This window comes from Falco biarmicus, chromosome 1 (assembly GCF_023638135.1).
Source record: "Falco biarmicus isolate bFalBia1 chromosome 1, bFalBia1.pri, whole genome shotgun sequence".
In the NCBI taxonomy this organism is placed as follows: domain Eukaryota; kingdom Metazoa; phylum Chordata; class Aves; order Falconiformes; family Falconidae; genus Falco; species Falco biarmicus.
The window spans coordinates 32924111-32944184 of record NC_079288.1 but is presented as its reverse complement, the minus strand read 5'-3'; the positions used below and the strand labels follow the sequence as shown (position 1 = coordinate 32944184).

The window sequence follows — 20074 nt, the reverse complement described above, 5'->3', positions numbered from 1 at the left end:
ACTCGGGATCTAGAATGATGGCTCTTCCTCCTGCAGGATGAAATGTTCAGGGAAAATGTGTGGGGAAACACGGAATAATGATCTACTGGGATGCTGCTATGGAATTAGCATTTGAGGCCCTATCCATGCTATCAGGGAGAAAGCATCACACACGAGATAGTTGGATACTACCTTTATTGTGCGCACATACTAAATTGTGGCCTTTTAAAAAATCAGGAAAGTTAGACTGCAAATAGAATTACACATTAATCATTTTTGTTTGTTTTCTCAGAGGCCGTGTAAGATCGCAGGACAGCTGCTCCTGTAGGCTCCACGATCAGAAGAACCAACTGCTTATTGTAATCTCTACAATGACTTGCTCCACCCCTGCTCATCGGCGTAGCTCTTCTGCGATCGGGTGAGTGGGTTTGATTTACAGCAGTGCAAATGGGAGAAGAATATGGGCCTTCATCTGTGGAATAAGTGAAATCGAGCGGGTGCTATTCCGCTGAACAGCTTCTGCTGAAGCGCTATCACAGACCATTGGGTTTAGCATTAATCAATGGTCAATCTTCTGCTATTGTTTTCTTTTTTTCTATCTTTTCCTTGATTACACCTATTTGGATGTGGCTGCTGATGGATCAGGTGAGCTGTCAGATCTAGCGGGAAACCCTTCCGACAGAGAGACTGGACATGACCGGGGCTCCTCATGTTCCACCTTTGTGTTTTTAAGCACACTGGTGCCTCAGCTGCCAGGCACACCGCACATCCATGCTCCGCTGCCCTAACCTGTGCCGTAGCTCCAGAGCCGCTAACAGAGCTTCCCTTTGCCGCTGCTGCACAGGGCAGTGATGATGTTCTGCAATCGAGTGACAAGTGGAAAGCACGCATGACTGCAGCATTCCTAGGATGCTGTACACTTTGCAAGGATGTGAGGAGCACTGATGTGTTGGGCCAGAATTGCAGTCAGAGGAACGTCAGCACCTGCTCTTGTCGGTGCCTCCGACAGCCTTGGACTCGGGTGCGGCATCAATGAGAATTCCCGTGCTGCAGCCTTGAGAATTCCAGGGCCACAGGGATGAGAATTCCCATGCCACAGCGATGAGAATTCCCGTGCCACGCCACTTCGTCAGCGCTGCAGGTGTCCGAGCGGAGGCGAACACAACCCCCCTGCCCCTTCCCAAAAGCAAGGAAGGGAAGGGACACAGCAGCAGCCACCAGGAAATACTGGCCCTTACGGTGAGAGGAACCATCGCTGCTTTTGTTAAAGGGCAGACAATGAGCAGATGCACTCAGCAAAGCACGTCAGAGCTTTCTGATGGCCCAGGGTGTGTAAGCTGGAGAAGTACACAACACCGACACAGGGTGCAATGGAAAGTGAGGTCGCTGGAAGGTGTCCCAGGGCCACGGTGGTGCTGGCACAGTAACCTCTGCAGCACTGCTGGAAATGAGACCAGGCTCGCCCGTGCCCACAAGGCTGCAGATCTCACATGCACGGACCATCTCCAGTGGCACCGAGTGCTCATCACTTCCCACAAAGCCTTCACCAGTTTCTCTTTAACTTGGTGAAACTGAAGCAGCGTGTCGGGAGACAAGTCCTTCGGCAGGGAGCAACTCTGGTGCCAGGCTGTGGCCAGGAAAACATGGGCTTTTCGTGGGACTTGTTTAAAGCCGGGTGCCCAGGAGGCAGAGGGAGCCCAGCTGGCCTGCAGCATCGCTCACTCACTGGGCGCAGCTGCCTGGTCCATCCCAAACCGGGCTGACGAGCTATTTTTGGCACATGAAGTCAGAGGGAGAGAGAAGCTGCATCACAGATGAGTAAGAAACAGTTGGCTTCTCTGCAGAGGAGAGCGAGCCAGGCCCCGTCTGCGGGACTCGGGACAACCGGCTAGCCTTCGGGTTTGAGGCTAATGCTTCTTCACCATTCAGTACCTTGGCTGCGATGCTTTTTAGAGCGGGAAAGACACATGGCATGGGAAGATCAGCCAAACCGTATCTTCAGAACAGTGCCACGGGGTCCTCAGCAGCATCACTGAACAGCCCCAATGTCATACCCTCCCGGGAGCTGTCCCCAGCTCCATCGGGAGGCACAACCTGCCCCGAGCCAGCTCCTCTCCCAGTGCTGCTGCCCCAGCTGCGTCTCACGCCTGGAGGAAATGAGAAACTGAAGGGCCCGTGGGAGTTTTAGGGACGAGAGCAGCTATTTTGTGTATGGTCTCTGCTATATATAGAGTCTGGCAAGTACCCGGGGCTGGAACATGTTGCTTTTGTTGCTGAAAACATCACTTGGAAAGCCCATTTTAGGCAAGCGCTGCTGCCTGTTGCCAGATACACTAACCAGGTGCCGTAGGCTCATGCTTTGTCTTGGAATGAATGTAAGAAAAGCTATTGTAACTGAAGCACGTGCTTGTAGAGCTGTTGTTACTTCTCTGGGAGCTTCTTCCTACTAAGGAGCTTTTGCCTCCTGGGGGAAGCTTGCAAATCTAATTACATGCCGGGTGTCGGAGCAGTCAGTGAAGACCTCAGGTGGCACTGGCTCAGTTTCAGATCCTGTCCCATCATGCGGATGAACTGCAGGACTGTCAAGATTTCAGATGAACCCTGCCTGCCCTTTGCAGACTGATCCCCGGGACAGAAGTGCACTTTGCCACAGATAATTAGTCCATATTTTAAAGCGCTTCCTTTAGGTAGGTCATGCAGGGCCGGGGTGGAGGCAACTCAGCCGTCTGGCAAACGGCAGCAACAGAAGTGGCTGCAACCTGGAACTGAGACACTGCGAACCAGCGTTGGAGCTGGCGGGAGGGTTGAACAGCCCACGTGTATCAGTGTGTTATTCGCATCTTTCTGCTGTGATTTCTAAGCTACTGCTGTCACAAGAATCCCGGGTGAGCAGGCAACTCACAAGCGGGGCTGTGGTGGGCCGGCCACCTTCTTCTCCTGGAGGATGCTCCCAAAGAGCCTGGCTGCTGCCATGGCACAGCCCCAGTGGATGGTGATCCCGAACCCGCCGTGGCCATAGTTGTGTATCACCTATGGGAGAAGAGGAGGGATCGGTGCTGAGAAAGCTGTGCTGGAGCCCTGGGGCTAAGGGCAGCGAGGAGCCACAATAGTGGCTGGGAATGCCATTAGTGTCTTTAGATTGACCCTTCCATCTGGGAGCTCCCAGTGCACAGCTGGGGGATCTCTGCTCCTTCCCTTCCTCCAAAAGCTGCTGGAGAGGCAGGAGAAACTCTGCATGGTTCAGTGGCATCCCAAGCATCGTCTGCACCCGCTGCTCCGGCCACCCCGAAATGCAGCAGTGGGGCTTGCAGCCGTGTGCCTCAGAGCACATCATGTTACATCCTACCTAGTGTTTGTTCCTACCAAAGTAAATTACTTTGCTTCAGCAGGAGCCTGACTCATCGCTGGGATCAATAGCTACACCTCTCCTGTGCCAAGGCAGCGTAGATCTGGCGTGCTGATAAAGGAACAGAGCGATCCAGAAATTAATTCAAATACAGCATTACTTTGAACTGTGCTCCGGAGTTTGCCTAAATACACCGATTCCTTTCCAAGACTCTCCAGCTAAAAAATTGAATATATTTTCATTACATTTAGTTACATTTTACAGTCGTCATCCCCTTTGGAGCTTTAATCTCTTCTTCTAAGCTGTACATCTAAGAGACACATGCACGCACTCGAATCAAGGATTCCCTCTGCAGGTCTGCTGATGAGCAGTCAGGCGACAGCACGGAGGAGTAATGTGGTCCTACGTGAAAAGGTGCTGTGCTGAGGGTCCAAGAACAGATGGCACACTGCAACTCGGGCATCTTTTCTCTAAAAGATATATTAGCCATGCAAGGCTATTTAAAGAGCTATTGCCCTGGAGAAGTTTGAGCCTAGACCCCCAGCTTTACTTGCACAGAGGCAGCTGAATTTTTCAGAGCCCCGCAGCGGGTACAGCCCCAGCAGTGTCCCTCTGTGCCTTCACCACATTTCATTTCATGCTGCTGCTGAGCTTCAAACTGGAAGAAATCTCAAGTCCGATCTTTTGCACCAACAATCTGGTGTCAGTGCTGGAGGCCCTGAGCATTTTATTAAAAACTGCGTATTGGGTTTGATTAAATGGAGACATGAAGTTCACAGGCACAAGGGACTCTGTACCTTATGGGCTGCTGGCAGAAAACCACGCTACTTTAAATGCTGACACCAAAATGTGGTTTGCATGTGCCTCGTGTGGTCCTGGGAGCAGCGCAGCCCATGCCAGACTTTTTCTCCCATATGGGTTTTTCGGTGTCTGTGAAGAACTAAGCTCCAGCTGCAGGTTTATCCCTTGGCAGGAGCACTCCTTGCCCCCTCTCCCCACAAAATCCATCAGACCTGGCTATCTTTGACATTTATCTCTGACACTGGGTTGAAACTGAGAGGGGAGACAGAGCGAGGACCGATGAACGCGGGGCAGTGCAGCTGCGGGCTGAAGAGCACCAGCGTTAGCTGGATGTGGGTGTTGCAAGTGCCTAACGCACAATTAGCGTGGTGGTTAATGACACTCGGCATCTGGGGGCTGTGCACGGTACCTCTGCCTGGAAATGGCCGTGGCGGAGGGTCTCCCGCTCCAAGCGAACGAAGGGGCGTGCTGGTCTCAAGCCGCTCCACTCCTCTACGATCTTTGCTTTCTGAAAGCAAAAGCACATCAGCTCCTGCGCGGCGTTTCTCTGGATGACAGCAGCCAGATCCCTCGGCACTAAGCGGTCCGTGAGGCGAGGGCTCCCGCAATGAGCAGGGACGGAGGCTCCCCTGTCCCTGCTGCTGCTGCAAGGGGCGACGGGGCAGAGCAATTGCAGATGGCAGCCTGCACGTCGCCAGCCTGCAGCAGAGCCGGCAGGGCAAAGTGCTGTGCCAAAAGCCCACACGTTCCTTGTAACCCAGGGTGCAACCGCCGTGGCAGGAGGGGATACAAACCAGCCTCGCCACACGCCAGCCTTTCTATAACGCAGCAGAAGGTGGCGGGAGGGGGCTGGGGCCGGATGCCCTCCCAAAACTTTTGCTCTGATTTTTTACCAGCTATATGAGTAATTACGTTTTCCTACAAACCTTGTCTCAAAAGCAATGCCAGCCCCAGTCCCTGCCTGTCCATCAGCCAGGTGTACTGAGCCCGAGATGTGCGTGATGAACGTGGCCAGGCACCAACATGATGCTGTGCCACCCCGTGATTTACCCTCTCACAAAGCGCCATGTGCTGCCGGGGGACACACAGGAGGCCCAAAAATTCAGGTTTTTGTGGTTTGTCCCCAGCGCCCATCCCTGCAGCCTCAGCTGCACCCCAGCACCCGGACTCTCCGTACCCCTTCCCTCCCTACTTCCCGGCGGTGGGCCTTGGGTCGGGGTCTCCCACCTGGAGAGCGGGAAGCAGCCTGCAGCAGTTCTCCCAGATAGTTTTGTGATCCTGGGTGCTGTTTTCTTCATTCCAGTTGCCGTGCTGATAGATCCCTCCCAAGACCGTGAACTCACTCCTGCACCAAGACCCAAAAGAGATAAATGGTGGTGAGTGTCCCCAGCCATCCCTTGCTGGACCACCACACCGAGGGACTCTGTGTGGGGGATGTATGGATCCTGCTACGCCCAGAGCCTGTAAAATATTCCTGCCGGACAAACTCTCACACGGAGCAGGCGGGAGTGGTGCCTGCATGTCTGCTCATCAGCAAGTCATTCATCAAATACTATCAGCACTCAAAAGGCCCTTGCCTGGGCAAACCAAACAGCTCATTTCATCTTCTATCAAACAGGTCTGCTCCTGCTTGGCTAGGGAAGAGGGCTGGAAGGAACAGGATGCCTCCAGTGGGGAACACAAATAAACATATTTCTGCTGCAGCTGCTCCAAAATTCCTGCAGGTTAACAGAGGACAATGGCAGGTTACGGCTTGGGGGGAGCTGGGGGTGTCTGTACCTGCTGGACCCTTCTAAAACCTTGCTTGAGCCCTGGGAAGCACAAAACCACAAAGGCTGAAGGGTGGGGCGTGCAGGAGGGGAGCCCCCGGGGCTGAGCACTCCAGCATGGAAGAGATGCCCTCTAATGCTCCCCTTGAGAGCCAGCCTGGTGCCCAGCTATGACAGCTCCAGCTAAAACAAACACAGGGAAAAGAATTCAGATGTGGCTGGGACTGTGATCAGAAATCGCTTGGAATATTTTGCTTGGGGGCTGTGAGCATTCAAAGTTATTTACATAATGGCTGATTGCCTAATTCTGAAATATCAGCACAATAGGGAGTGCCAGAAATGCAGCATTCAAGCTCAAGCTTAAAAAGCCCTCTCCGTGGGCAAAGCCGGGTAGATAGCTGCTCTCAGGAGGAAGCAGAGGTGGGATGAACAGCAGGTGTATTTATTTATTCTGCAGTTTAGCTCCCTGAGTACAGGCATACACTGCCGTCTCAAATAATAGATCCCAATTCCCCTAAGAAAGTTGCCGGTGGGAAGCAGGTGGAAAGCGCAAGATAAGTGCTGGAAGCTGGGCTCTGCCCGGGAACAGCCACTGCCACTCGCTGAGCTCTGGAGATGGTGCTTTTGGGGCCAGGATCTCATTTTAGCCCTCCTCATCCCTATGGGGACACAGAAATAAGGTCTTCCCCTGGGATTCCTCCTTGGTTTTTGCAGGGAGCTCTGCATGGGTGCTAAACTGAATGGGACGCTCCCAGGAGACGTCTCACCAACAGCTGCAGGCACAGCTCAGGGTACCAGTGAGGGGAAGGCTGAGCTTTTTAGGGTAGGCTTTTATTAAAGTAAAAAAGGATTCCTGCCACTGGTTTTAATGGGAGGATGGATCAGAAGTGCCTTTCCCCACAATGAGCTGTTGTACAGCAGTTCTGTCAACACCATTGATAAAAAAAAGATGGGTACAAATGTGAAAACAAGAGATCTCCCCTGAAATATTTGCCCTACTGTCAACGTTTGGCTCTTTTGAGGACCTGATTTTGTTTTGGTGGGATAGGATCAGGGACACTGAAGCCACGTGGTGCTGCCTGATCTGAGAGCCCAGGACCAGCCCAGCCCCACCGGCATCCGAGTGCCGAGCTGGGGTCTGCGCAAGGAGGTCACTGCCCCAGGAGTGGGAGCTCCCTCGCTTTCCCTGCCTGCCCGCGTGCTCCTGCTCTCCTCCCTGAGAGAGATAGGCTGCTTGTAATAAATGTCCATGGTCTTGTTGGTGGTTCCTAATGGTCTCCAGTCATTAGCTTCTTTCCCTAATGGCTCCGAGCTATGGAGGTGCTCAGTCCTACTGAGCATCGTCAGGCCAGGTGTGAACGCAGGCTGGGCTACTGCAGGGCAGGCAGCAGCAGGGAGCCGTGGCCAAGCCAGTGCTGACAGCAGAGCATCACTAAGGCCAGCCAGCCCCTGCCCACCTGCTGTCACCTACCCCGGTATGACGTACGGTGAGTTGTAGATACCAGATTTGATGTCATGAGTGATGATGAAATGCTTCACCCATGGGGCCAGGACCTGGGAGACAAAGGGGAGAGGGTCAAGGGGAGGTGGAGAGCAAGGTTCCTGGCTCAGGGAGGCAGCAGGAGGGATGTGGGCAGGCTGACGAGCGCAGACACCAGGGTCTGTATGTGGTACCCTCCCTTCTGCTCAGGCTCTGTACACCACAGCGCTGCTGCCATGGGAAGACAGGGAGATGGGAGGGCAGGTGGACAAGTGGAGGAGCTTCCTACCTGGCATCAGTCTGTGTTTCCCCACATAATTATCTTCTTCTCCCAAGGATTTTATGTCTTTTTATTATTAGCATTATGCTTCTGGCCTCCCCCCGCCTTCACCCAGAAAAGAAATGGGGTGGTGACCCAGGACATCCCCACAGCTGAACGAGGAATGAGATTCAGGTTTTCTGCTCTGGCCTCCACACATGAGGGTTTTACACAGCCAATGTTTTCCGGGAACTGGGACCTGATCCTGGTGTGGGTCCAGCCCATAAGCCCTCGATTCAGCCCAGAGGGCACAGACACACCTCACGGTTAACAAGTGGCTCCTCCAGCAAAAAGAGTGGGGGACGTAAGCCCTGCACCCTCCTCACCTTTATGACCTGTCCACGGCCAGGTTGTAGCTCCGGGTCGGGCTGCAGCTCCCCGGCACGCACCCCAGTGCAGTTTATTACAACATCCACGCCCTGGGCAAACATCTAATGAGAGACAGACGTGGCGCGGTGAGCGGCGCGCACAGCGATGCGACCCACGGGGGGCACGAGACTCCTGCATCGAAGCCAAGCCCAGAACTCGGTCCAACGGTCTGGTAATGAATAAACCATAAGGGCCGGATCCAGGGCACAGCTCCCCCAGCACAGCTCCCGCTGAGACCCCATGTGTGCAGGCAAGGAGAGTGTTTGCAGTTCAAGGGGAAGATGGACCGTTGATTCTTGGCTGCGTCCTCACTCAGTGCTGGCCAAACACACTACCCTGTCCCCTCTCAGCCATCCCTTGATGCCCAGAAGTCTTTATCTTGCCTGGTAGAATTTGTCTCCTAGATCTTGGCGTAGTCTTGCCGCTGCCCCTGGCCCATCACTTATGCCAAGGGACGTGCCAGAGCAGCATGTGCCTGCTGGATGCTGCTTCTCCGTGCCAGAATGGGGCTGTGCCCCCTGCCCTGCTCTGCCCCGGCTCGATATCACCACTCACCTCCTGGAAAGATTCAACCTTCTTATGGAAAAACTTCACTCCTCTCTGCGTTAATCTGGGAAGAACAAGTTCATTTGTTACCAGCAAATGAAAAGCAAATGTACCATTCAAATTAGCACCTGTAATTGATACCCAGAGAAGGTACAGCTTGTTGCTCCTTGTTATAAAAGACCTTGTCCATGGTCTTTTTGGTGGTTCCTAACGGTCTCCAGTCATTAGCTTCTTTCGCTATGGCCCTGAGCTACGGAGGGTGCTCAGTCCTGCTAAGCCCTGCATCAGAGCCCAGGTCTTCTGCTGTGGGTAGGGCACCCACTCCACCTTACCAGTAACAAGAACAAAACCAAGCCCCACATATTCCCACAGTTAGAAGCACTCAGATGCACAAAATACACTCCCGGGCTAACAAAGCGGGGAGCCTGTTACCCGCCTGGAGCAATGAGTAGGAATTCCAGACCCTTCTCCCTGCCTCCCAGGGATGCATCCCTGCCTCCCCTCTCCTTCGGCTCATCCTGCTGTGCCCCTGCGCTGCTGCGGGGCACAGGTTGCTGAGAGCAGGGGAGGATGCTCAGGTCCCCTGTGGGTGCTGTCCCACGGAAGCCACCAGCACCAGCATCTTCAAGCTGATTAGGTCAGAAGTGCAGCAGGACACGAGGTGGCCGCCTCAAATCAGTGCCACCTAAACTCAGCCACCAACCTGGCCTGAGAAAAGGATCCAGGGCAACACCTGATGTGCAGGATGAAAATCCACACCTGCCTCCCATGTCCTGCTGGCTGCAGGACTCGGAAGGAGCGGTGGCTCTCCTGCACCCCCAGTGCCATGGCAGCTCTGCACTCACCTGTTGGTGAGCCATGGCAGATAGCTCCTGCACTCCAGCATCAGCGCTGTGTTGAACCAGCCGTAGCTGAAACCAGACGAGGAGAGGAAGGATAGGACCTGCCTAAGGACCATAAGGAACCCCCAGCAGCTTTGCACAACAGCCGCTTCCTGCCCTGGTGCTGCCGACGGCCGCTGCAGCTCTGGGACCCCAACTCCCCCTTGCAAAACATGTGCATGTTTTTTTCTCCTCTGTTTACAGCACAACACACCTTCTGCTGATTTTCTTCCCCCAGTTTGACAATATTTGGTGAAGTAAGAGCAGAGCTGGAATGGTTTCCATGCTGGGCTGCTCCTTTTTTGCCTTGTTTGAGGCGTTTCCTACTTATTTTAAGGGAAGCAGCTGTAACGAAGCGAGGCCACTTCTGCACCTGCAGTTTCTTGCCCTCACCACCCCTTGACAGGGAAGCATCTGGGACCGTTCACCCATACCTGTCCTGCCGGGGGGGAAGGACATCAGTGCCTCTCTGGAAAACAGACTGGAAAATACCTGTAACCAGGGAAGAGTTCAAGCTCTTTTGCTGTCAAGTTCCTGAATCCCAGGACAATGTTCTTCCAAGATGGGTCCTGCAATAGGGAAAAAGGTCCGAGCTCATCAATGAACCCGAATTGCAATCAATCCCTATCGTGGGACAGAAGCTGGGGGGGTACACAGCCCACCCCGAGGAGCACGGGCAGTCATGCAGCTGCAGCACACCATGGCCAGCAAAGCTCTGCCAGCTCCCACCCGCCCAGGGCTCAGCCCTTCCTTCATACCAGTACAGCATCAGGGGCACAGAAAACACCGTGTCCCGGGCAAACTGTCACAAGACAAACTTGGAAGGATTCAGAAACATTCAGAGCATCATCTGGGAAAAAGTACAACCCTGCCCGCCCCCGGGCAGCCTCCGAGCTGGAGCCCTTCCCAGCCCTGGCTGTGACTTGCTCCTTACCGGCACCGGCTGTGTAAACAGGTTGTAGCCAGAAATTAAGAAAAGTCCCATTTCCTTCGCTGCCGGTGAGCCCAGGTGCCTGAGGAGGTGATCGAACGTCTCCTTACTCCAGAGCCTGCAATGAACACGGGGGAGCGGTGGCTCTGCCAGCCCTATGGAGCTGTGCCTGGGCAGCTCAGCCCCCCATGCGCTGATGGGCATGGCGGGGCAGACACGGCACTAGCATCCTCCTCCTCCTCCTCCTCCTCCTCACTTACGTCTCCTGCAAGTTGCCATGGTCGCTCAGGTAGGGCTGCCACAAGCCAGCTGCCCCATCGCTGGTGGTGTGGGGTGTGTAGCGGTCTGCGTAGACCTCCATCTCCAGGGAGGGCACCAGGCTGTGGTACTGCTCGTGGATGCACAGGGCAGTGGACAGGCCGATCACCCCAGCCCCGATGACGGCCACACGCATGGCTCCGGCTCTCTGCAGCGAGGGAAACACCTGAAGGGCAGCACTGGGGCTGGGGTGCCGCTTGGACAAGCTGGGGCTTCCCAGGAGGGAGGGCATCTGCTCCTGCAGGACCCCACCTGGCCCTGGCTCTGCTGCTGGAGCAGAGATGGCTCAGGGAAGGGGCTGAGCTGCTCTTGGTGCATTAGTGTGCATTTCTTGTACAGCCTCCCAAGTCCTCTTCAGCACCTGCCTGCACTGGCCAGGCACTGAAATCGCAGATGCAGGGGGTGCAGCTTGCCACGGGACGTTACTCCATTGCTCACAGCCCTTGTGCTCGGGGCCGCATCCCTGGCTCTACCCTTGGGTGTGCTGTAGCTGCTGGCAAACAGCAAAGTTGCAGCTCAGCTGCCCATGGCCGTTCTCCTCTGCTTGGCAGAGAGAGTTGTGGTTGCTTTGTGTCCTGCAGCAGCTCAGGACAGGGTGCCACAGCCATCAGCATCCTCTTCTCCCTCCCATCAGCCAGCATGATGAGGGCGAGCAGCCGGGGAGAGGTGGGAGCACCCACCCGCTCACACCGTCTCCCATGGGATGTCGTGAGCCCTCCATGCCCAGCAACCCAGCCCTGCTCTGGGGAGTTCCTAATTCTCCCCAGCCCCTGGCACGGGCTGGAGACACAAGAAATGGGCAGGGATAAAAGAAATGGGAAACAGCAGGTGTTTTCCAGGGAGCAATGCCAGGTGCAATAAATGCAAGGATGGTTCCTCACGCTGCTGTTGCCCTCGGGGCTGCCTGCACTTGAGGGTGGCTGTGCCACCACCCCAAATCCTCCCCAGCACCAGCTGGGAGAACCACTGTTTGCCAATGTCAGCTGCGAAGAGGGTCTGCAGCCCCCTTTGGTCTCCTGACTCTTCCCTCTTGACAGAGCTTTCCTGCCTTGCAGCCTGGAAAAAGCCCTTTGGTCACCACCTGGGCAGAGAGCAGCCAAGGACTGATTCGAGGAAGGGCTGGGGTTACAACAGTGTGGGTCATGTCGGCCTGGGTCACACCCCTGAATGCTCCGCTGCCAGCATGTGGGTAGGGGGAGGGATGCCAGCAGCATGCCAGACCTGGCTCTGGGCAGCATGAGTAAATTCTAGCCCATAGTTTTATTTGGACAACGTGACGCGCAGCATCTCTGCTGCGAAAGGCAGCCCGCAGCGGGACTGACATTTGCTGGAATGGAGGGATGAGTCATCGGGATGGCAAAGCACCGACAGCAGCAGGAAAGCCGCACTGCTTCCCATCTGCTGTGGTTTTATAACCCACAGGCGGCAGGAGCTGGGGCTGCACGCTCTACCTGCAGCCGGGGGGGGGGGAGGGACCGGATGGGACTCGCCCCAGGCTGCCCCTGCAGCACCGACCAAGGAGGTATCCGCCTCGCCACTCAATAAATCATGGGAACACACATTTTCCACCAGCTTACCTGCAGAGTGTGTGGTCCTTGGGGTAGTCACCGCGGTTTTCAGAGACTTCAACAGAGTCACCTTCTCAGGGCAGCTTGTTTACAGCCCAGCAAACTGCCCACAGTGCAAGGTCTAAGTGCCAAGGGCAGCGGGATGACAGCCCGCCCCCGGGCAGCGGGGCCAAAGTCTTTGCTCCAGACCCAGGGAGGTGGAGTCCCCCGCACCAGACCCCGTGTGTTGCTGGCAGCCGGCCCAGGAGTTGCTCCTCTGAAAGGAAAACAGGGTCACCACCGTCTGTGGCAAAATGCCATCATTGACACTTGTCACCATGGTGACTGCTGGCTGCCCCGATGGGTCCTGGTGGATGGAGAGATGCGGATGGGACTCCCCAGCCACCGGATTCCTGTGGGATCTGGAAAAATCAAATGCCGAGGTCTTGGTTTTTTGTGTCGTAAGAGAGAAATGGCATTGCTTCCCCTCCGCTAGACCCCAGGAGCCATGCTGCCCAGCTTCCCCCTCTCAGGGGCCAGATGGCTTCGTTTCTCTTTTCTAAGCTGCCTCTCCCTTCACAAAACCCACAACTTTGGGCTCTGGGCTGAAAAGCCAGGTTTCTGTCAGTGCAGATACCATTAGCAGTGGCAGAGGCAGCCCTGGAAGCACACATGGTGTTTGGGCAGAGTTGCTACAATTAAAGATTTTACTATGCCTCAAGGTTTTATAAAGGAGGTAATAAGGATAAAAGAAATGGGAACTAATCTCCTGCACAGGTTGCAGACATGTCTCTGGAGTCTTGGGCCCTGGGTTTCAGCCACGCAGCACAACCCACCGCAGGTGACAGGAATCCAGTCTCACAAAAGGCAGAGGAAAGGCATGGGCAGGCGTACGCTGGCCTGAGCAGAAGGATGCTTTGCCCCGAGAGGTCAACGAGGATGGCCTGGGAGGGTGAAGTCTGCAGGCTCACAGGGCTTCAGCACCTGGTACCTTTAATGCTTTTGGTAGCGGAGCACCACTCGCACACATTTCGGATCCCCAGCATCCCTGCGGGGGCTGCCATCCTGCCTCCCACCACCTGGCAGGAGCAGCACCACCCGCGGGTGACAACCTTATCCAGGCTGCCGAAGGCAGCAGCTGGCGAAGCCATGGGATCCCGCTTCGCTTCGGATGCCGTGAAAGAGAAGGCTCATCTGTCACCTGTGCTGCCTCACGACCGCATCCTCCCAGGGATGCTGCCAGGAGAAACCTCCTGGGGCAGGTGGTGTCCAAGCCCCGGGCACCCACCCCCTCGGACCCCAGGGTGCTTGGCACAGCTCCTCTTTGGAAACACAGAATCACTCCGGTGGGGAAAGACCTTTAAGATCATTGAGTCCAACCGTTAACCCCGCACTGCCAAGTCCATCACTCAACCACGTCCCTGCGCGCTGCATCCGTGTGTTTTTCAAACACTCCCAGGGACGGTGACTCCATCACTCCCCTGGGCAGCCCGTGCCAGTGCTTGACCAGCCTTTGGGTGGAGAAATTTTCCCTGAAATCCAGTGTAAACCTCTCCTGGTGCAGCTTGAGGCTGTTTCTTTGTCCTGTCACTTGTTACCTGGGAGAAGAGCCCGGTCCCCCTGCCCACAGCCCCCCTGGCAGCTGGAGAGCGACCAGCCCCCCCAGCCCCTTTCCCCCAGGCTAAGCCCCCCCAGTGCCCCCCACCAGCGTGGGGAGGGACGGAGGGGGAAAGGCACCCACGGCCTGAATTATTAAGGGCTTTACATACAACCAGCAAAGCCTCTTACACTAATTACCCCATTACTCGTCTGCCTCTTGCTTTCGGCACCGCTGACCCCTCGCACTTTCTTCGCTCCGCTCCGAAGGGGGCTCCCGCCGGCCGCCCCCGCCGCCCTCCGGGGGCCGTCAGGGGGATGCTCAGACCCACCGGCACCTTTCGGGGCGCTGCCCCGCTCCCCGTGCCGAGGCTCGGCCCCCCCCGCCGGGGTGCTGGGCCCCGTCAGCCCGGGGATCGCCCGCCGAGCGCGGCCCGGCCCCGGGGAAGCACCGCCCCGGCCCGCCCCGGGGCCGCCCCCGCCGCCGCAGCGCCTGGCTCCTCCCCGCGGCGCGGCGGCCGGGCGGGCTGCGCAGCCGCCGGGGCGGTGGAGGCGGCCGGTGCCCCGCCGCCGCCGCCGCTGTAGCCGGGCCCCGCCGCCATGGCGCTGGTCACGCTGCAGCGCTCGCCGACCCCCAGCGCCGCCTCCTCGGCCAGCACCAGCGAGGTGAGCCGGGCCGGGCCGTGCCGTGCCGCGGGGGGACGGGGAGCGGGGCGGGACGCGACTCCTCAGCGCCGCGGCTGGGCCCCGCGCGTCGGCCGCGGCCCCCGGCCCCGTGGCCCTGGCCCCTCACAGCCGCCCCCAGCCCCTGGCTGCATCTCCTCACGGCCCGCGGCCCCATGGCCCTGGCCTCTCACAGCCCCCTGTAGCCCCCAGCCCCTGGCTGCCATCTCCTCACGGCCCCCTGTAGCCCCCAGCCCCTGGCTGCCATCTCCTCACGGCCCCCTGTAGCCCCCAGCCCCTGGCTGCCATCTCCTCACGGCCCCCTGTAGCCCCCAGCCCCTGGCTGCCATCTCCTCACGGCCCCTGTAGCCCCCAGCCCCTGGCTGCCATCTCCTCACGGCCCCCTGTAGCCCCCAGCCCCTGGCTGCCATCTCCTCACGGCCCCCTGTAGCCCCCAGCCCCTGGCTGCCATCTCCTCACGGCCCCCTGTAGCCCCCAGCCCCTGGCTGCCATCTCCTCACGGCCCCATGGCCTTGGCCCCTCACAGCCTGCACAGCTTCTGGCTCCATCCCCTCACAGCCCCCCAGTATCCCCCAGACTCAGGTTCCAGCCCCTCACAGCCCCAGCCCCTCGCAGCCCCCTGGCCCCCCATATCCCCCAGACCCTGGCTTCAGCCCCTCACAGGCTCAGGCCCCTTGCAGTCCCCAGCCCCACGGTCTCCCAGCCTACCATAGCTGCTTGCCCGCTGCCTTCATCCCCTCACAGCCCCCATGGCCCTGCCCCCCGCCCAGCCCCAGCTCAGCCCTGCACTGCCCCTTCCCCTTGCAGCCCCCCATGCTGCCCAGCGCTGCTGTGCCTCAGCCCCTGGCCTTTCGATGCTGTAGGCTGCGTCAGGCCTAGGACTGTCCAGCGTCTCCCCGCTCTGCCCCGCGGCACGCTGGCCGTGCCCCCCTCAGCCCCCCTCCGTCCCTCACCCCGCATTAGCTTGGGCTAGCTGAACCCCAGGCAGCCTGCTTCGCTCTTCTCTGCCAGGTAAATCCCCGGGCAGCGCGCTGGGCCTGTCATCAGGGAGTGGCTGTGCTTGCTGGCCCCATCTGTTCTCCTTCCCTGACACCCCACAGCAGCCACCGCCTCCTGCCCCAGGGGTGCTCTGCTTCACCCCCTGCGCTACCCCTCTGTCCCCACGCTGCAATGGCTCTGCCTTCCCCTTCCCCGTGCCTGCTGCAGCTTCTGCCCCACGGGGAGCTCACGCCAGCCCTTCCCTGAGGCAGCTGTGGTGGGTTGCCTGCTGCCAGAGCAGCTCCTGTCCCACTCCACCCCATACCTGTGCGACGTCCCCATGCTGCTCTGTCTGCTGCCACTCCTTGCTGCAACGCAGCCTTCTCCTTCCCTCCCAGCTCTGCTGCTCCGGGATCGGGTACGCACTGCTCAACCCGCTGCCCCTGTAATGCTGTGCTCCGCGCAGCCCTGCCCTGCTGGGACAGGCACCCTGTGCATCACAGCTCTGCCATGTGCCCCCTTGGCTCTTGTACCCCAAAAATGCCTTCTCCTGCCTCTGCTCAGCCTTGAGCTTCTGTCTTCCCTCACTGCAGCTCCCACATGCTATCCAAACACAGGTGCACCCTCCAGTTTGTTGTTCTTCTTTCACATGGATCCCTTTTTTCCTCTTAACCCATCTCCTTTATGACCCTCAAAGACCACCTGGTGTGTGTTTCTCTGCATATCCTTCCTGTGTGTCTCTCCCCCCCACCTCTTTCCTTTGATGCTCACTGCCCTTGGCTTCGCTCTGTCCCTGCTCCCACCAGGTAAACAATCCTATTTGTCACCTGTCAGGTCCCTGTGACTCCCCCGATTAGCTGGTGTGACAGGGGAAGGCAGGAGGGTGACAGTGCCACAAAGCTCACAGGTTCTCCCTCACCTGGAGGGGCTGCAGGGGTCCCCTTTGCATGGCCCTCGCTGGAGATGTGTCATCCCTTCTTTCCACCGACTGTTATGCCATACTCATGTGGTTTGGGCTCCTGAGGCTGCAGGGACCCAGTGTTTGGACCATGCTGCGTTCATTGAGAAACATGAAGACAGGGCCTCTGCTTTTCTAAGGATTTTTTCAGAGGGAATTTTGTTGGGTTCTGGTTCAGGCAGAGTCTTAAATGAGACCTAGTGGCCACCTGATCTACACAGATGTAAAGGAGCGGTAACCCTGTTGCAGGCAGTGGGATTAGACTGGGTTTCACTGGTGCAGGTGGGAGAGGAGTCAAAGCAGCATGCTTCTCACCTTGCCATGTGCATTGCGTTAGGCATTGCATTGTGTAGGAGCTCTGTGGTGGTTGTTAGTTTTGCAGTGCGGTGACCATATGATTCTCCCTTTCCCTCTTGAAAACACTACCCCAGACTTGCCGCCTAGTGTTGTCAGTGGCAGGGCACTCCTGCCGCAGCATCCATGGCTCAGGAGTACTTTGGTGGCTCCCAGAAGAAGACATTGGCTCCTGTTCGGTTTGTTTGGTCCCTTCTGGCGTGAAATACCACAAAACTATAAAATGTCCTTTTCTAAATTCAGCGTGTTACTTTTACAAGGTTAATTTCAAAGAAAAAATCCTATCAGAAAGTGCCAGCCTAGTCCATGATCTTTAATGATCTTTCTTGCAAGGAAAATCAGGACTCTTTGGGGCTTTTAGTTTGTGTGAATAATTACCGGATTTTTTAAATGGAAAATGATGGCCATACGTCCTTGCTAATTGTGAGTACACTGCTGCAGCCTCTCTTCACTCATGAGCCTAAAGGAATTTATAAAATGGTTGCTGCTGCCTGCAAGAGGCTTGCTGCTATGTTAATGTAGCGTGCTGTGAATTCTTAGGAGGAGAGAGTAGTTCATACACACTTGCAAACTTGCACGCGTGTGTTGGCTCTGCTGCCATCTCCCTTCCACACCACTGCCAGCTCCGTGTCAGCTCCTTCAGCCTGGCCGCACTCGGCACAGTCCTCAGGGAGGGGTGAGGCTGTGGCTGGTGGGGGTCTGGCCCCAGCGCAGTGTCCGTGCTGTGGTGGGATCCGCGGCGCTCGTGACCAGCGGCAGGCCCGTGGCATCACGTGTGGTGCACCATAAAACCTGCCAGCTTGGAGGGATGCTCTGACCAAAACAAGGCAGAAGAACTCAGCGTGGTGGATGGCATCTTTGCTATCTGCCACACTGACTGCTTCTGCCTTGTTTTGGTTTTACTGGAGCTTTGTAATAGAAAATAGAGGGAGAGTTGACTTTGAAAGCAAGTCAGCTTCTGCAAAAGATGAGCCTGCAGCAGATGCAGGGCCGGCTTTGCTGCTGAGCTTCACCTGACGATGTTCAAGACTTCACAGTCGCATTTGTTTAAAAAGAAAAAAAGTTTTTCTCCCTCTTGTTGCTACGTGACAGACCCAAACAAACAGGAGGGTGACCTTACAAAGGCCAAAAAGCTGACAGCCCTTCCCAGGGCTGGGGGGATCTGCTGGTGGGGGGCACTGGAGCTCGCGGTGTTCCCAGGGCTCTGCTGGCTGCCCCGGCCAGGCTGGGTCTGCACTGCCACTGCATACTGTAAACAGACTAAAAATAGCAGTGGTATGCTTCTCACCATCAGCTGCAGTCATTTTGGACGGGCTTTGTGTATCTCTTTTCCTCCAAATGGCTATATTTCTAATATCCGGCCCGTGCGGTTGCGTTTGGGGTTGGTTTTATTCCTGGCTTTACTTGGTTCTTACAGATTGTAAACAGAGCAGCTGCTGTGTGCTTTAGCCTCCTGAGTCTTAACTCGAGCTTGGGGGGAACAACCCAGGTCCTCCAGGCACACAGAACTTCAGGCTTGAATGTTTTAAGTGAAACTGTTTGCTTATTTGCCAGGCTGGATGGGGCTTTGAGCAACCTGGGCTGGTGGAAGGTGTCCCTGCCTGTGGCTGGGGGTTGGAACTAGATGGTCTTTAAGGGCCCTTCCAACCCAAACCATGCTGGGATTTTATGGTTTTTAACTTCTACAAAACCAGCCAGAAACAAGTAACCCTTACAGTGGCCCTTATTTGATGCGGGTTTTAAGCGATGTTGTAGTAAATAAAGAATATGTTCCCTGAGCGTTAGTGCTGATGGGGCGTCATTTCTTAAAGGCTTGTGTCCCTTGTCTGGTGTCCAGTGTGTTGCAAGTTTGAAGGTTTTGCTGTTGCGGGGTGATTTGTAAGGTCCCTGCTTTGCTTCTTGGATCCAAACCATCTTCCCAGTGCAAACTGGCCCATTCTCTTCCGTCTACTTTTGCAGGACCAAAGGAGGAGAATTATCTTTGAGGTTTTTTTGTTGATTTTTTTTTTCCAGCTCTGGATGCATTTAGCCCCAACTCTGTTTTTCTTTAATACAGAATTTTGTCCAGAAGCTAGTAGAGAAGTTGAAGAGGGTAGGTGGAAAGCACAGCTATGTGAAAATGTTTCTTGCTGAAAGTAGGCTTAAGTCACAAGCATGCTTCTGTTTTAAGGAGAGTGAATGAAATGTAAAGGCCAGTATTGTCACCTGAGCAGCCAGACTTGCTTCCAGGGGGACTTCCCACTAATGCCCAGTGAAAAAGTGGCTGGTTTAATACATGCTTGTCATGTATTTATCAGGAAAGCAGCAGATGTAGGACTTGTTGATGAGGTGGGCGTCATCCCAGCCTTGGGACGCATCATCTGCCAGCATCCAGCTAGAGGTGGCCTTGCTGGCAAGGTGGCAGCACAGAGTGGGCAGAGGGGCCTTGCCGGTGTGTGCCGGGTTGGGGTTCAGGTGCTGGAGGCTGGGACAGTCCCAGCTGGGCAGTTTGGAGGGCGCTCGTGCTGTCACTGCACACCCTGAATTACAGCCTTAATTTGTGCCCCGCTCTTCGTTAGCAGCCTTTTGCTCGGGACAGGTTCTGCCCTCACGTGTGTGCTCAGTGGGAGTGATGTGTGTGCATTCTTGGTGACGTTGAGGTTGGCGATCTTCAAACCGATCTGTGCTCTAGGACCAGCTTGCAGGATTAGGACCTAAGAGCTTTAAAATCCCCGTGAGCCCCTTTGTCACCCGGCACTGGGTGCTGATGGCATGTATGGGCAGGGAGTCTCATTTATTCCTGGCACTGGAAAGAAAAAACTCTACAGAAAACAATGACCCCAAACCTGTTATTGCAGGGATGGTTTTAAAAAGCAGGGGGATATTTTTTAAAGTTGTAGTATGGAAACAACCAGCGTGTAACTTTTTTTGTATCCTTCTTTTCTCCCCTCAGCTGGAGGTTGGCAGTGATGAAGAGCGTAAATTAAATGTAAGGTAAGCAGAGCTATTTGGCTCTAAACATTGTTTCCACTGTTGTTAATTGTCTGCCGTGTATCTGAGTCCTGATCCCGCACAGGACTCCAGCCTCGAGCATGTATGCTTGCCTGGAGGGGATCGCATGGTCTGCAGAGAGCTAAACACTGGGGATGCTCTTTCCCTGATCGGTTTAGTTTTGAGATGAGTGTTCAGTGAACTGAAAGCATAAAAGAAGGTTTGTGGGTTTTTTTCCTGGTGGGAAG

The 20074-nt window shown here is 56.0% G+C and overlaps 2 protein-coding genes across 8 annotated transcripts in view; one reads left to right on the top strand and one right to left on the bottom strand.

Moving 5' to 3' along the window:
* Positions 1 to 157: 157 nt before the first annotated feature.
* On the bottom strand, positions 158 to 14320 carry DAO (D-amino acid oxidase). Of its 4 annotated transcripts, none has more exons than XM_056349451.1 (12): positions 14075 to 14318; positions 12317 to 12563; positions 10682 to 10887; positions 10425 to 10539; positions 9983 to 10059; positions 9455 to 9520; positions 8619 to 8673; positions 8021 to 8125; positions 7367 to 7449; positions 5354 to 5471; positions 4536 to 4634; positions 158 to 3009 (listed from the first exon to the last, which is right to left on the bottom strand). In XM_056349451.1, exons 3-12 carry the CDS (start codon positions 10873 to 10875, stop codon positions 2878 to 2880), a joined length of 1044 nt encoding a protein of 347 aa, XP_056205426.1. In that variant the 5' UTR covers positions 10876 to 10887; positions 12317 to 12563; positions 14075 to 14318; the 3' UTR covers positions 158 to 2877. The 4 variants fall into 4 exon arrangements, with proteins under 4 accessions (XP_056205426.1, XP_056205346.1, XP_056205603.1 ...); XM_056349371.1 differs by having other exon boundaries at positions 14084 to 14318; XM_056349540.1 differs by lacking the exon at positions 158 to 3009 and adding an exon at positions 3017 to 3795 and having other exon boundaries at positions 14084 to 14320.
* An 80-nt stretch (positions 14321 to 14400) lies between these two features.
* Positions 14401 to 20074, top strand: part of SSH1 (slingshot protein phosphatase 1) — a 41386-nt gene continuing 35712 nt past the window's right edge. For 2 of the 4 annotated variants that reach the window (XM_056338555.1, XM_056338609.1), the window contains exons 1-2: positions 14401 to 14548; positions 19789 to 19829. In XM_056338555.1, the coding sequence (XP_056194530.1) occupies positions 14483 to 14548; positions 19789 to 19829 (107 nt within the window). In that variant the 5' untranslated portion in view covers positions 14401 to 14482. Of the gene's footprint in view, positions 14549 to 19788; positions 19830 to 20074 lie in introns of those variants that run through there. The other 2 variants (XM_056338590.1, XM_056338600.1) reach the window with 2 other exon arrangements.

Bases quoted from the DNA above. Each gene is read 5' to 3' on its own strand.
- DAO (XM_056349451.1), bottom strand. From the start codon at position 10,875: ATGCGTGTGGCCGTCATCGGGGCTGGGGTGATCGGCCTGTCCACTGCC. The intron at 10,540-10,681 runs GTAAGTGAGGAG...TGTTCATTGCAG, and splicing joins CATGGCAACTTGCAGGAGAC to GCTCTGGAGTAAGGAGACGT. The intron at 10,060-10,424 runs GTAAGGAGCAAG...TCCCTATTGCAG, and splicing joins TGTTTACACAGCCGGTGCCG to GACCCATCTTGGAAGAACAT.